Here is a 12,881-nt window from a genome sequence, read left to right on the forward strand (position 1 = left end):
CTGTGTGGAGACTGACCTGTGCCCACACCTGATCAAGGTGTTTTAAAGGTGGGCTGAGGTCCCATTTTCATGCATATTGGGATGCTGCAGGCATATGCGTGGAGCTCTGCCATTGATGGAGAAGTGGGAGTGAACAGAGTAGAACCAAGCAATCCAAGCCCGTGTTGTATCCCAAGAAGTGAAGGAGGGAGGCTGGTCTCCATTGCCGGTGGAGGAGCTGGCAGAGGGCGGCTGTGCACACCCCGCAGGAGCCCCGTGCCGGGCGGGAACAGCTCCACGAGATGGCAGCAGGACCCCTCTTTCCTGCATGGAGAGATTTCTAGTCTAGGAGACAGCTGAGCTCATCCTGGCAAAGAGCCCAACAGCACAGCTCAGCCCAGCGCTTCTGAGTGCCTGAGAGCATCTCCTGCAAAAGGTCTCCTCTTGGGGCAAGGAAAAAGACCACCAAGAACTAACTCCAATGACAAGAACTAGAGATTGTGAATTAATACAGAACAGCATCTCTCCCTAGGGCTGCCTGCCGCTGGAATTTGTGCTAGATTCCATTCCTCAGCTTTAACTGATTGTTAAAACCAAAAGTCTAGCAGCAGGAATAGCTTTCCTGCCTTTCTCACCTCAGCAGAGCAGGTCACAGCACTTCCCTCTCCATCACTCAGGGAAGGCTATCTGTTTTTTAAATCAATCTCTGTAATAACAGTGTGATCAAGCAGACCATGGCTCAGCTTCTGGGAGCTCCGTGTATCAGGACTCTGGAGCTCCCTTGGGTTCCCTGTAAGTCTGGAAAGGAGGTGAGCTTAGTGCTGCTCTTCTGAAAAGGCTGGCAGGACCTCCCAGCACAAAGGGCTGGGGGCTGAGGATGCAATTAGGAAACAGGACAGCACAAATGTGGGCCCACAACCACCCTGTCTCCTAATCTGTCTCCTAATGCCCCCTTGTCCAGCATACCCACATAGCTCCTTCACCCAGTCTGGGGCATGAGCATCCCTCAATCCCCTTACCTTTGAAATTGACCCCCCCCCTCATTTCTGCATGCTCATATAGCTGCAAGTGCATCCCAGCACCATCAGAGATAGGCTATGTGGGCACAGCATCCTTTGGTCACCCTCCCAAACCTATGGGGGCTGGGGCAGCGAGAGCTTGGGCAGCCCTGCCCCCGTGGAATGATGGATGAGCTGACAATAGGGTATTGATAAGGAATTAACCTTGAGCCCTTCTTGCTTCAGTGTCAATAGAGCAGGAGCCAAGTACACACGTTTGATTGGAAATCTGTGTTTGGCCTCTGCTGCCTCTGAGCCCATCGAAGGAGAGAGAGGAGAGGGAGATGCAAACTGCCCTGCTGCCCCCTCCCCACTGGGACCCCCCCAAGTGGATCCCTCTCAGCTTCCCCAGCCCCCTGCTGCTGGAGTTGACTGTGGGCACCCAGCTCTAGTGGCTGCAGCAGCGTCGATGCCCCCAGTCTGGCATGTGGAGGGCTGGGAACCAGGGCCCCCCTTGTTCCCTAAAGGGCCTGTGCCCATCTTGCACTGGCCTACACTCCGAGCAGTTTGTTTAATTAAGTGTTTTGCCTAATGGGATTGCCTCATTTCCATAACAAACTGGCGGGCTGTCATTAGGTGGGCTCCCTCATTCATTACTGTTAATTAGATATGGATCCCCCAGAAGGCGGCGCGGGGTGATGAACGAGGCCCCTGACACACGCTATTACACATTAGCATTTTCTCAATATATCCGATACATCACGGTCCTCCGCTTCCTAAAGATATTTTAAATAAAATATTAGCAGCCTGCTGTGGGGTAGGTGGAGAGGGAGGGAGGGTTTCTGCCCTTCACCCTGGCCTCAGGCCACCTTTGGGCTGGAAGTGGATGGGAGAAGGGCTGAGATGCTTTGCTGCTCCTCTCCAGCCAAAAAAGTGGCCAGATCCCACCCTTTCCTTATTCCTTGCCACAGCAGATGGAAAGAGGTCCCTGACATCCTTGCTGCCTCCTCCCACCAGCCGGGGGACCCCTCAGCACCCCATCCCTGGGGGACACAGCCATGAGGAGGGGTTTGAAAACAGCCCATTGACCCATCTGCAAAATGTTTGTAAACCAAAAGTCTCGGCGCCAGCCGTATGCCGGGGGGAACCCGACCTCTGCCCCCCCAGCCCAGCAGCCTCCCAGTCCCCGGGCCAGGGTAACCCTACACTGCACCAGAGGCCCCTAATGCAGGATGTATGGATCTGTTGGGGCTGGGCATCTCCTGCCCCCACCTAACGCAGCCGATGAGACTTCATTATGGGGGTGTCCCCTGAGGGGTGCCCTTTGCCCTGCCCTCCTGGCTTTGTGGGGGGGACCAGTTGGGGGAACCCACCCGTGGTGGGGTCTGGCACACGTCCAAGCATCCCCTTGCACCTGTCCCTGCATCCCAAACAGGACCAGGACTCCCCTCTGGGACATTACTCACATCCAGGGGCTGCGGCGTGTGGCGAGTGTCTCTGCTGCCTCTTGCCTGCAAAGGAAAACACAGAGAAGCAGAAAGCGCCCGAGAAGATTTATACTTGTTTAATTAATGTCAAATGTAGTTTACAAACGGGAGTGACAAGTACCTCTTTGTATAGTATACACTGACACACAATCATTGACACACCGGAATATCGCTTTGTGCAACTGGGATTCTTTGGGCAAAGATAGGTAACTCTGATATTTCACTTTTTCTTTTTTTTTAAATCATTTAAACTCATTACAGAAGAGGGGAAGTGGCGGATGCCTGTTACAAACTGGGATGCCTCTCTCCCCAGCCTTCCCCCTGCAGCTTCCCCCTTAAAAACAGGGGATGGCTTTACAATTTAAACAAACAGAAAAAATTACCAAAAATAAACCCCAAAGCAAAGAACCAATGTTACATATGGTTTTACACATACGTACATAAAGCAGACGGCTGGTCCACAACACCTGCCAGAAAGGCCCTGGGAGGGAGCCAGGCTATTTCCAAGGAAGGACTGGGTAGGGGCCTCCTACCCTTTTGCCCTTCCTGGCTGTCTCTCCAACTCACCTGGCTGCACCCTCTCCATCTCTGAGACCTTAACACCAGCACACTCCCAGCTGAACCATGTGCCCTGCAAGGTTTTCTCCCTTCACAAATCCAGCCTGAGCTGTGCATGCCTGCCCTTCCCCTGCCTTGTGCTGCTGGCTGCAGGGTTACCCTGCAGTGACAGCCCCTGCCTGCAGTCTCCTTGTGAAGGCAAGACCCTCTGGGGGTGCCCTGGCTTCCTCTGGCTCCTGGGAGCTCTGCTGGCACAGAGCAGAGGAGGCTGCAGCTCTCTGGTCTCAGAAGCCACACACAGATATGAGCTTGGACACAAGGGGAACTCCCAATTAGGAATTGTCACCTTTTGATGAGATGCTTATAAAATAACAGCTCCTTTAATTTCATTTGAGGGTTTTTTTTGGGTGCAGTGGGATCCTTCTGAAATCAGTCAGATGCCAAGGCTGCAGCTGTTCTCTGCAAAAGTGCTCAGGGTAGGGAAGCAGCAGTGGGACTGTCACACTCCCCACACATCCTGCTTACCCAGCCCTTCCCTCTCTGGAAACACCCCAGCAGCCCAACGGTGCTGGGGACCAACTCCCAACCCCTCATCCACTGCTTTTTCCAGACTGTCTTAAAATGTCCCAGCTGTGTTGTGCTGCCAGGTGGGATCTGCTTGGAAAGGAGTGGGGCAGATGAGCTTCCCCATCTCCTTGTCTTCTGGCCACGGGGAGCTGGCACCCCACAACTGCCCAAGAAGCCATGGCAGGGATACACAGTGTGGAGCTGGGAGAAGTCCCAAAGCCTTGGGAAATGGGTCAGTATCTGTTTCTTGGATCCTGACAATAAAAGAAAGAACAACAAAAAAACAGGCCAGATGGCAGCTTTGGTTAAGGCTGAGGATATGGGAGACAGGGACAAGCATGAGGGACTGCAGGGGACCTCTGGGTCAAGCTGAGAGTGTCTCTGCTGGACCCTGGGCGTGGCAGTGGGGATGAGACAAGGCTGGCTTGGCTCTCTGCCCTAGTGCCAAAACCTCTTAGGAAAAACGCAGGCTGCAGGAAAGTGGGAGCTGGGGGAAGCGAGAGCAGGGCAGGGCAGGCTCTGCAGGGCTTGCACGGCTCTGCCAGGCAGCCTCACAAGGGAACTGGCTGAGTGTCTCTGGGCAAAGCCACCAGCAGGACCATCCTGTCCCCTGCCATCCCCAGTGTCCTGCCTCGGCACCATCTTGAGCAGCCCAGGCATCCTCAGCCAGGAAGTGCTGCCCAGAGGAGGAAAGCAAAGCCAGGCAGGGCAGGGGAAGGAGCGATAGCTTGGAGGAGCACAGGCATCAGCCAGAGCCTCGAGCAGGCACTCCCAGACAGGGGTGAGGGCAGTACTCTGACAGACTCCCTCCTTCCAGCTCCTCACCATTTGCTCCTTCCCCAGCTGGGAAAGATAAAGGGGGCTGAGCCAGAGTCCCCCTGTCCTGCCTGGCCCCCCGGTGAGGAGTTAAAAGCTGTGTCTTTCCGGGGATAACGATTCTATTATAAATAGCCCCATTAGCTACAACTAATGACAAAAATCCACCTCCTCTACTCCCCATAAGTTCTGTAAGTTATGGGCAATGCTACAGCCATTACTAAAAGCTGTTAACTTCATATCTGAATGAGGAAATATACACCACAGAACATTAAACCATTTATATTATATATATGTATATATATACTTTTTTCAAACTAATGACTTTAATGCCAAAACTTTGCTGAACCAAGAAAAATATGGGTTTAATGTTCTCTGCTCATTTTTTTCTTCTTTAAAAAAAATACAACCCAAAGAAAAGAAAGGGAAACTTATTAGTATGTAATGTTTGAGTCTATCCCATTTATACACAACATTGTAAACATATATAATCTATATTACATGTGCTTCATTTCTGCCTGGGTGTGTTTTTTTTTTCTTTAAACCTTTTAGTCATCACTAGAACACCACAAAAAACCAAAACAGAACCAAACAAAAAAAAATTAAACCAAAACAAATAAAACCAAAAACTGATCAAGGAACACAAGTTACAGGTTATTTAACATCTCTCTGTGAAGGGTCCCTTCCCCAGTGTCCTGGGGCAGAGTGGTCAACAACACAGTCCAAAGGAGGGCTCACGAGCCATCCGCAATGCAAAGCCAGCTCCAGGGAATGGGTGATGGGGAACACTGCTTTTAAAAAAGGGGGCTTCACAACAAAGGATTTGGTTTTGCCTGCTGCAGATGCTGAAGGAGGTCTCAAACTGTGGGACCTGGCAGCCGAGGCTCCCCACTGCTCCTGTATCCTCGAGTCCATGTCTGGAGTCTCTGGTTTGTTTTTTCTTTAAATTTTAAAACGTCTTTTTTTTGTTGTGGTCGTTCTTCTCCCCCTGGGTGTGATGAGCTGAGCCGAGTAGCTGGGTCCTGCCCTCCTGCTGGGTCCTTCATAAGTAGATGCGCCGAAGGTCTCCAGGAGACGTGATGGTGTTACACTGAGGACAGAGCTTCTTGGCACCCTGCAACCAGCAGATGAGATGCACAGTGTGAGAGTGTGAAGGACATCCCTGCCCTTGGCCTGGGATTTCAGGAGCAGTAAGGCCCTCCAGGCAGAGCCATGGCCTCCAACAGTGAGCATAAGATGTGTGAAGGGGGAGTCTCAATGCCTTCCTTGCCTGTCCTGCAAGCCCCTTGTCTTTCTCCAGTCCCTGGCATGAGGCAACTGGACAAGCAGGAGCTCTGCAGAGGGCTGAAACCCAGAGCCAAGCTGCATCACCCAACTCAGCACCATTGTCACCACTGGTTTCCAGGGAGATCTGCTCCTTCTTGTTTCCCCTGCTCACTTGCAGCCCTCGATGAACGAGTTCAGGTCACTAAACAGGCAGAAAATCTACCCAGCTGGAACAAGTGAAGCTTTCAGCAGGGATGACTGAGCTGGTTCATGGGGGCCTTGGACCATCCCTGTCAGGGCAGCACAGTGGGACACAGCCTCGTCCATTCTGCAAAAGCCTAAGAGCTGCTGGCATGAAGGAACCCTGTCCCGTCCTCCCCAGCTCACACAGACACTGCAGAGATGAGTCTCTTCTGCCAAGGTGAGCTGGAAACAGCAAACTGATGTGAGCTGGGGTGGGGCAATGGGTGGCCAACAGGAACACTACATGAAATAAACCAAGAGCTGATGTGCCATCTATCACTGAGCCTGACAACAAGAGGATGTTAATAAGCCTCAGAATCGGGGTCAACCTAAGCCGGTCATCATTAGATTGGCAGACGTGAAAGACAACTGATGGGAAAAATGACAGAAAGATGGCTCTGCTGTGAGGCAGCCTCCCAGCCACAGCACCAGCAGCGTGGGAATTTGGGATGGCCCTCTCTGCTCCCACTGCACATTATTCCCAGCAGTCATGGACTTGGCACACCTGCTATTCCCTGAGCTTTGCACTTTTGGACATTCCCATTTGACAGCCCCTGCTGCTAGCAGCTCATCTGTTGACAGAACACAAGTAGGAACCACGGGCACCTGCACTTGATCTAAACCAGTCACACACAAAGTCCTGTTGAGCTAGAGTTCAATGAAGTGTCTGTAGAAGACACCCAAAACAGCCTGGGCACACCTTAGGTTGAGTGACACTCTCGGGGTCAGTGATAGGCTGGTAGCCTGAAAAAAGGACAGACCTCTGGTCTGGATGGCACACCTAACCTGTGGGCACATCCTTCCAGTTATCTGGGACAACCCCCGTGTCCATTTAGATTTTCAGCCTTCCAGGGCAGAGACCATCCCACATCCCATCCTGTGCAATGCATCATGCAGCCCTATGCACTGGTCTTCACAGAGTGGACTTGGCATGCTGGATTCTGGGAGGAGCAAGCACAACCTGTAACTCAAAGGAAAGGCTTAAAACGCTGATGAAATGGAAACTTGAGTGCACTGGACTTTAGCAGAGCCTGTGTATTTAACATGCCTCTTTCCTTATGCTCAATGCCTCGGCTTTGGACCTCCAGAATTAAAAATGGCAAGCCCTACTCTGCATGTCCCAGTAAAAACTTGCTGCATTGGTGAAAACATGAGAGAAAAATCCGAACATCTGCCCCTTCTGCCACTGAGCCGACATAGCAGCACTCCCAAGGGGCTCACTAATCTGGATGCAAATGCCACAAAGTATCCTGTTTCAACCGAGTCTCTGCTCAGTTTCATGTACTTCCCCTTTCCTTGGAGGCACCTGTTGCATCTAGTTGCCCTCTTGGCATCAACTTTGTAGCTGGCGGGGGTCCCAAAGGAAGTGGCAGGGATTAATTCACAGCACCTTGACTGAGGGACAGCAGCTGGCAGCTGCCTGTTCAAGCTTTCCTGTGTGCCCTGAAAAGCAGAACTAAGTGTGCATGGGGACTTCAAGCATTCCAGATGTAACCAGTGCCCACAACTGTGTCCATGCTCTCCTTCCCAAGCCAGGCTTACGGGCAAGAGGCAGCAAGGCATCGAACCAAAGGCTGCAGGTGCTCACTCTAAGCACCCACGCCCTGCACTCAGCCTACAGGGATGGCAGAAGAGAAAACAAGTGCATCTTTGCTGCTCTCTTCCATAGCAAAGCAAGGTCAGGTATGTGAGCAGTTCCCTCACACGACAGGGAAAGGGAAGATGGCTGGATTGATCTTGCCAGACGCTGGGATCTCTGTCCCAGAGATCTGTTTTCTGCACCACATGCTGACGGCTTTAGGGGGATTCACTCTCCCACTTAAGGCTGAGAATTGCACATGCATAGCCAGGGACAAGTTTTCAACCATGTCACAAAACAGAACCCAGCCACAATGAGCTTGACCTATTTTCTGCAAAAGCTGCATGATCACAGATTGATTTAGGGCAGTGGTGGATACTGCTTCACCTTCATGTGGGAGGCACAGCTCATCCTTGAGCTCTGAAGTGTGGGTACATTGAAGGGAACAACGGCATCCTGGAAACCTTCAGCAGCCTGGCCTGAATGTGGTGCAGGCTGCACGTGGCACGCTGGGCCCAGGGCTCTGGGTCTCCTAATACTTTGGACACTTGGGAATGCATTTTTCTTTCATATTGTATGAAAGTGCCCTCCTCTGCACGTGTAAGCATGTGTGGTAAATTCAGAACTAAATCCTGATTTTTTACTTTTTAGATTGAAGTTGTTCAGAACCTTGTTCCTAACATCTGACTTTTCCGTGTAGGTGTACAACATTTATCTGGACTAGCGATTAAGCTTTCCTCTCTTGTGGAGAGGCACATAAGCTTGTACACACACACATGCTGGCACAGGCACAATGAAAAAGCATTTGCTCCCCCACTGCTCACCTGCCAGCTGGGGTTACTAAACTTTTCCCTTGAAATAAAAATGCTGTGGAATAATAAGTCCCACCTGTCGGCCATTTCTTTTTTTTTTTTTTTTTTTTTTTTTTTTCCAGGTCCTTCTGCTCCTTTCATCATAGCTACATGGAAAAGCCTTGATGTGTTATAGCTGTGTGTGCTGGAGTAAAGGCCACCTCAGCTTTTCCATTATAAACCCCAGTTTTGAGGGGTTTATAAAACTCTGCTGCAAGAAGTTTGCTCCAGGGCTGTTACAAAGCAAAGAAATGGGGCTGGAACCAGGATGGAATTTATTTTTTCTCCTCCTTTCTTAATTAAAATTTGGCAAGTGATTGATCCACAATACAGGCTAATCACTTGGGGTAGTAGTTTGAAAAATGCATTAACGAGAGCTGAGATGTTGAAAAGTCGTTAGGGCTTACATAGTGCCAGGAAGGATTGGACTAGTTTGTCTTAAAATTTACTCTTAAAAAAAATGGTATGATGTGTGCTATAAATTGGCTAAAGCAAGGAAACTCACAAGGAAGGATTTAGGCACTTCCTGCTGTCCCGTGAGTCTAAAAATGGGCAATTTCCAAGAGGAATATGCTACCAAGCACAGAGAATAAAGAGGCAAAGAAATAGAGCCGGCAGAGAAAGTAATATCAAAGCAGAGAGATGACAGGAAGGCCCCAAACCTAGAGCCAGCTTCTTGCCAGGAATGGAACTGAATGCCAAGATTCAATTCTCAACCAAGGCATCAGCCTCCTCTCCCACCCATGCCACCACACACATGTGGAGCTTCTTCTCTGCAGATGCTAATTCCCAGAGAAACAGCTGTCCTTCACTGCCATTGTGGGGTACCTCCAGCTGTCAGGTAACGGGGTTAAACCACCAGGAGAACAACTTCTTTCACCAAGCCTCCTCAAAGGGTGCAGGTCACCCCCACAGGCTGCTGGAGGCCAAAACTGAAGAATGCTAATTAATAACCACAGAGATGAGAACATCATGAAGGCTCAAGCACAGCATCTGTGCAGCTGCTGACTCAGGAAGTCCCTATATGTTGCTGAAGCACTGAGGAATCACCCAGAAGGGCTGCTCTGTATCTGTGCTGTTTTGTACAAAACCACTCTGGCCCACATGGCATATATGGTCCTGGAGCCTAGAAAGAGTGGCAAGGCTAAGGATGTAGTAATTACCAAAGATATAAATGTGTCAACTGCAGTGCACACGTATATATCGATGGATCCCCTGGAAGCATTTTGTGATGAAGAAGGCTTTTTAGAAGTGATTTTTTCCTGCTCTTGTAGTTGCCATTTTCAAATCAGCCCAAGACAGGCAGGCACAAGCCTGAAGTCAGTAAATACACATGGAAAATGCTGGATCTGGCTTGTACAGGTGATGGGAGAAACTCAGTAAAGTGCATTTGTTCAAACAAAGCTGTCCTCTTTCAGCCCTTGCCCTGACCAACAGCTCCATCACTGACAAACAACAGCCTGACTTAAGTTTCCAGTTCCATTTACCTTGTAAAGAAGGATACCAGGGATTGGGAAATCACACAACTACAGCTCAGAGGGACATAAATAACTTGCCAAACCATTCCCTGGACAAGATCACCTCAATCTGAATTACTGCTGACAGACACACATCAACCCTGTTCACAGAAACTTCCAAGGATGGAGGCTCTAAACCTCTCCAGCAGATCACTACAGCAGATCTCATCCACTATTAGCTCTAAGGTCCCCTCTCAGGGGAAGGATGGAGACTTGGGCAGACTCTTATAGAGGGAGATACATCCCCTACGACCCCATGACTTGGGCTGCAGTCCAACAACCAGCTGAGGATGAACACCCACCATGAGGATTGTCAACATTTAGGGAAAGGAACTCCACCTGCTGCTGCCCAGGCTAAGTCTTGCTCCTGCAACACCATTTCCTCTCCTATCTTTGAAGAACCTGCACATGTTTTCAGGGCTTCTGAAAGGGATCACAGGTAAATCACTCCATGATTTTAGTTCTCTTGAGGCATCTCCAGGGTCCCTTTCTGCAACCCCAGCCTTTGCTTCAGAGATGGAGTCTCCTCTAGTCAATGTTTCAACCCCAGAACTTGCAACCTGTTGACGTGCTGAGCTCCAGTATAATTATACCTAAGCTAGAAAGTCCAGCAATCATTTGCAGAGTTAGTGATTAAAAGTCTCTTCCTTGTCCTTACCAACAGGACAGTTATAATCTGGAACTGAACATCAAGAGCCAAAAGTCCAAAAATTTCATTTTCATGAAGTCTAAGCATTTTGAGATCCAATCCTCATCAGTGCCCTAAACACTATGAAGTTAGATGCTCAGATCATTGTACTATTGTATCCTAGAAAATGTTCAAACCTTAGGTCCCTAGACACATGGGAGCATCCCATTTCACCCTGTCTTCAATACCCTGCAGAGGTTTAGAAGTGCTCCCAGGCACTCTGAGCCTTCAGTTCCAGGGCTTGTTCAGTACATGATCCTTGCTCTCTCAGGCACACTCACACTCCAAGTTAATGGGCTTGTAGGCACAGGCACAGAGGAGAAAGGGGCACTTTTCACCAGCATGGATGGCAGATCTCCAGGCTCTTCAAAAGGGGCCGGAAGCCTGACACAGCCCGCCTGCTCCAACTCCTATTAACTCCAACAAATTGTTTATTGCACAACAGAAGAAAAACACTGCCACTCTCCCCCAGCCAAGTCTTTCCATGTGTGCTGCACGCGCAGGCTCCCTCCTCCCAGCCCACTGGGGAGCCGGCTTTATACCCAGGGAAAGGTAACAGCAGCGATTATTACACACACTATCCCACAGCTCCTCGCTTGTTAAAAAAAACAACAGTCTCTTTTGTGCCCAAAATAAAAGGAGATACCTTAATTAGAACAATGCAGGTTGGTAAGCATTAAACACTGAGCCCAGCTGCTGTATGCCATTAAATTCATAAAAAGGGAGGGGGGGAAGGAGGGCAGTCTTAACGAGATTACACACATTGACTTTGATCAAGACACAAAAGCACCAAGGCGTTCCAGGGTTTTTATTGCTGTCTTCAGGCTACATTTTAATGGTTACATTAGAAACATGCGAACACAGGCTGGGAGATTTTTTTGAGATGGGAAAGGGAGTGCAAGTATGCCTTGTGAAAAGGCCTGGTTTAATAAATTGGGGGCTGCAAGGAGAGGCTAGGACTGGGGAACACATGAGTAGTCATTTATTAATTGCTTCCCCTATGCAAGTGCCAAGTCCTAACATGATATCTTGCTGGACTACTCCCATCCTGCCTGCCTGGTCAGCAGAAGAGCCATGTGCAGATCACACACACCCAGATTCATGACCACCTTTCTCACAGAGCTCTGGGGGGAGATGGCTTCCCCTCTGCAAGGGAAATGTTAATCCCTCAGCACCTGGAGTGACTTTCCCTGTTCTCATGAGAGGCTGTGACTGCTGAACATGACAAAAAGGGACCTGACTGAAGTTGAACTAAGTTGCTGCTGAGCCTAAGAACAGCCTGAAATTAGTGCCACAGATTTAGTACATGACTTGAGGCTGGTGGGAAGAGGAGAGGACAAAGACTTCAGAGGAGTAAAGAAAATGAAGAGGAAATTAGTGTTTTATCTTGTGCTTGTAGCACCACTGAAAGACAAGATTACTCCTCACTTAGCTGAAGTGGCAGAGCAGATATTCACCCAGACACCTCACAGCAACATACCCACATATGTGTCTTTTATAAGATGCTGCTAAAATGTTTACAAAAGCTTGTATAACGTAAATAGTGATGGGGTGTAGCTGAAGAGCTATAAAATACAGCCCAAGGGATAGCCAAGTTATTGAGTTGCTATTAGTACTCAAGCCCACAGGCACTTCACTATCCTGGTAACTTTTCTTGGACAACACTTTTAAAAGGCAGGATTTAAAGGAGCATGATCAGCTTAATCGTAATTCCAAGCACACAATGTGTTTTATAAAGTAGAGTAATGCCTTCCAGGAACAAGTTTTTAGGAGTGGCATTCCCTTACATTTTTTGCAACCCAACACTGTATCATCTTGCTAACAGGAGAACTAGAAAGCACAATTGACTATTTTCCGCTCCCCAGACTGAACAAAATGAAAGCTTGAAAATCAGCTGCAGAGGGGATGTTAAAGGTTGATTATAAAGCCCACAGTTTTAACACAGGAAAAGAAAACACTGCTGGGTCAGCTATTCAATGTTCAAGGTAGGTCCCAATCTTGTAAACAGAATGGCATATGCTTGAAAACCACACAGTGCTATTCCAAATAACCTAGAAAACACAGACTCACATTATAAAAGCTCCCTTCCATATCCTCTCTCCTGAAGATGATTCCCTTTGCTTCAGGGGAATATTATGTTTCTCAGAAGCTACCCATTCAATGAAATCTCAGTGGATTTGGCCTCCGTTCTCACAGCTTTACCTCTCTGCATGGATGCCCCACAGAAAATTACCAAAAGGCAAGGTAGTCCCTGGCACAGAGCTCTTCCCACAGCCGCAGAGGAAAAAGCAAGGGGCAGGACAGAGCTTGGGCCACAACGACTCAAACAACC

The 12,881-nt window shown here is 49.2% G+C and overlaps 1 protein-coding gene across 4 annotated transcripts in view; it reads right to left on the reverse strand.

The window, feature by feature from the left end:
- Positions 1-2,525: 2,525 nt before the first annotated feature.
- Positions 2,526-12,881, reverse strand: part of RNF220 (ring finger protein 220) — a 212,552-nt gene continuing 202,196 nt past the window's right edge. For all 4 annotated transcript variants that reach the window (XM_009088660.4, XM_009088659.4, XM_030226610.2 and 1 more), the window contains one exon: positions 2,526-5,519. In XM_009088660.4, coding sequence (XP_009086908.1) covers positions 5,448-5,519 — 72 coding nt within the window. In that variant the 3' untranslated portion in view covers positions 2,526-5,447. The remainder of the gene's footprint in view (positions 5,520-12,881) is intronic.

Source organism: Serinus canaria, chromosome 8 (genome assembly GCF_022539315.1).
Source record: "Serinus canaria isolate serCan28SL12 chromosome 8, serCan2020, whole genome shotgun sequence".
NCBI classification, from domain to species: domain Eukaryota; kingdom Metazoa; phylum Chordata; class Aves; order Passeriformes; family Fringillidae; genus Serinus; species Serinus canaria.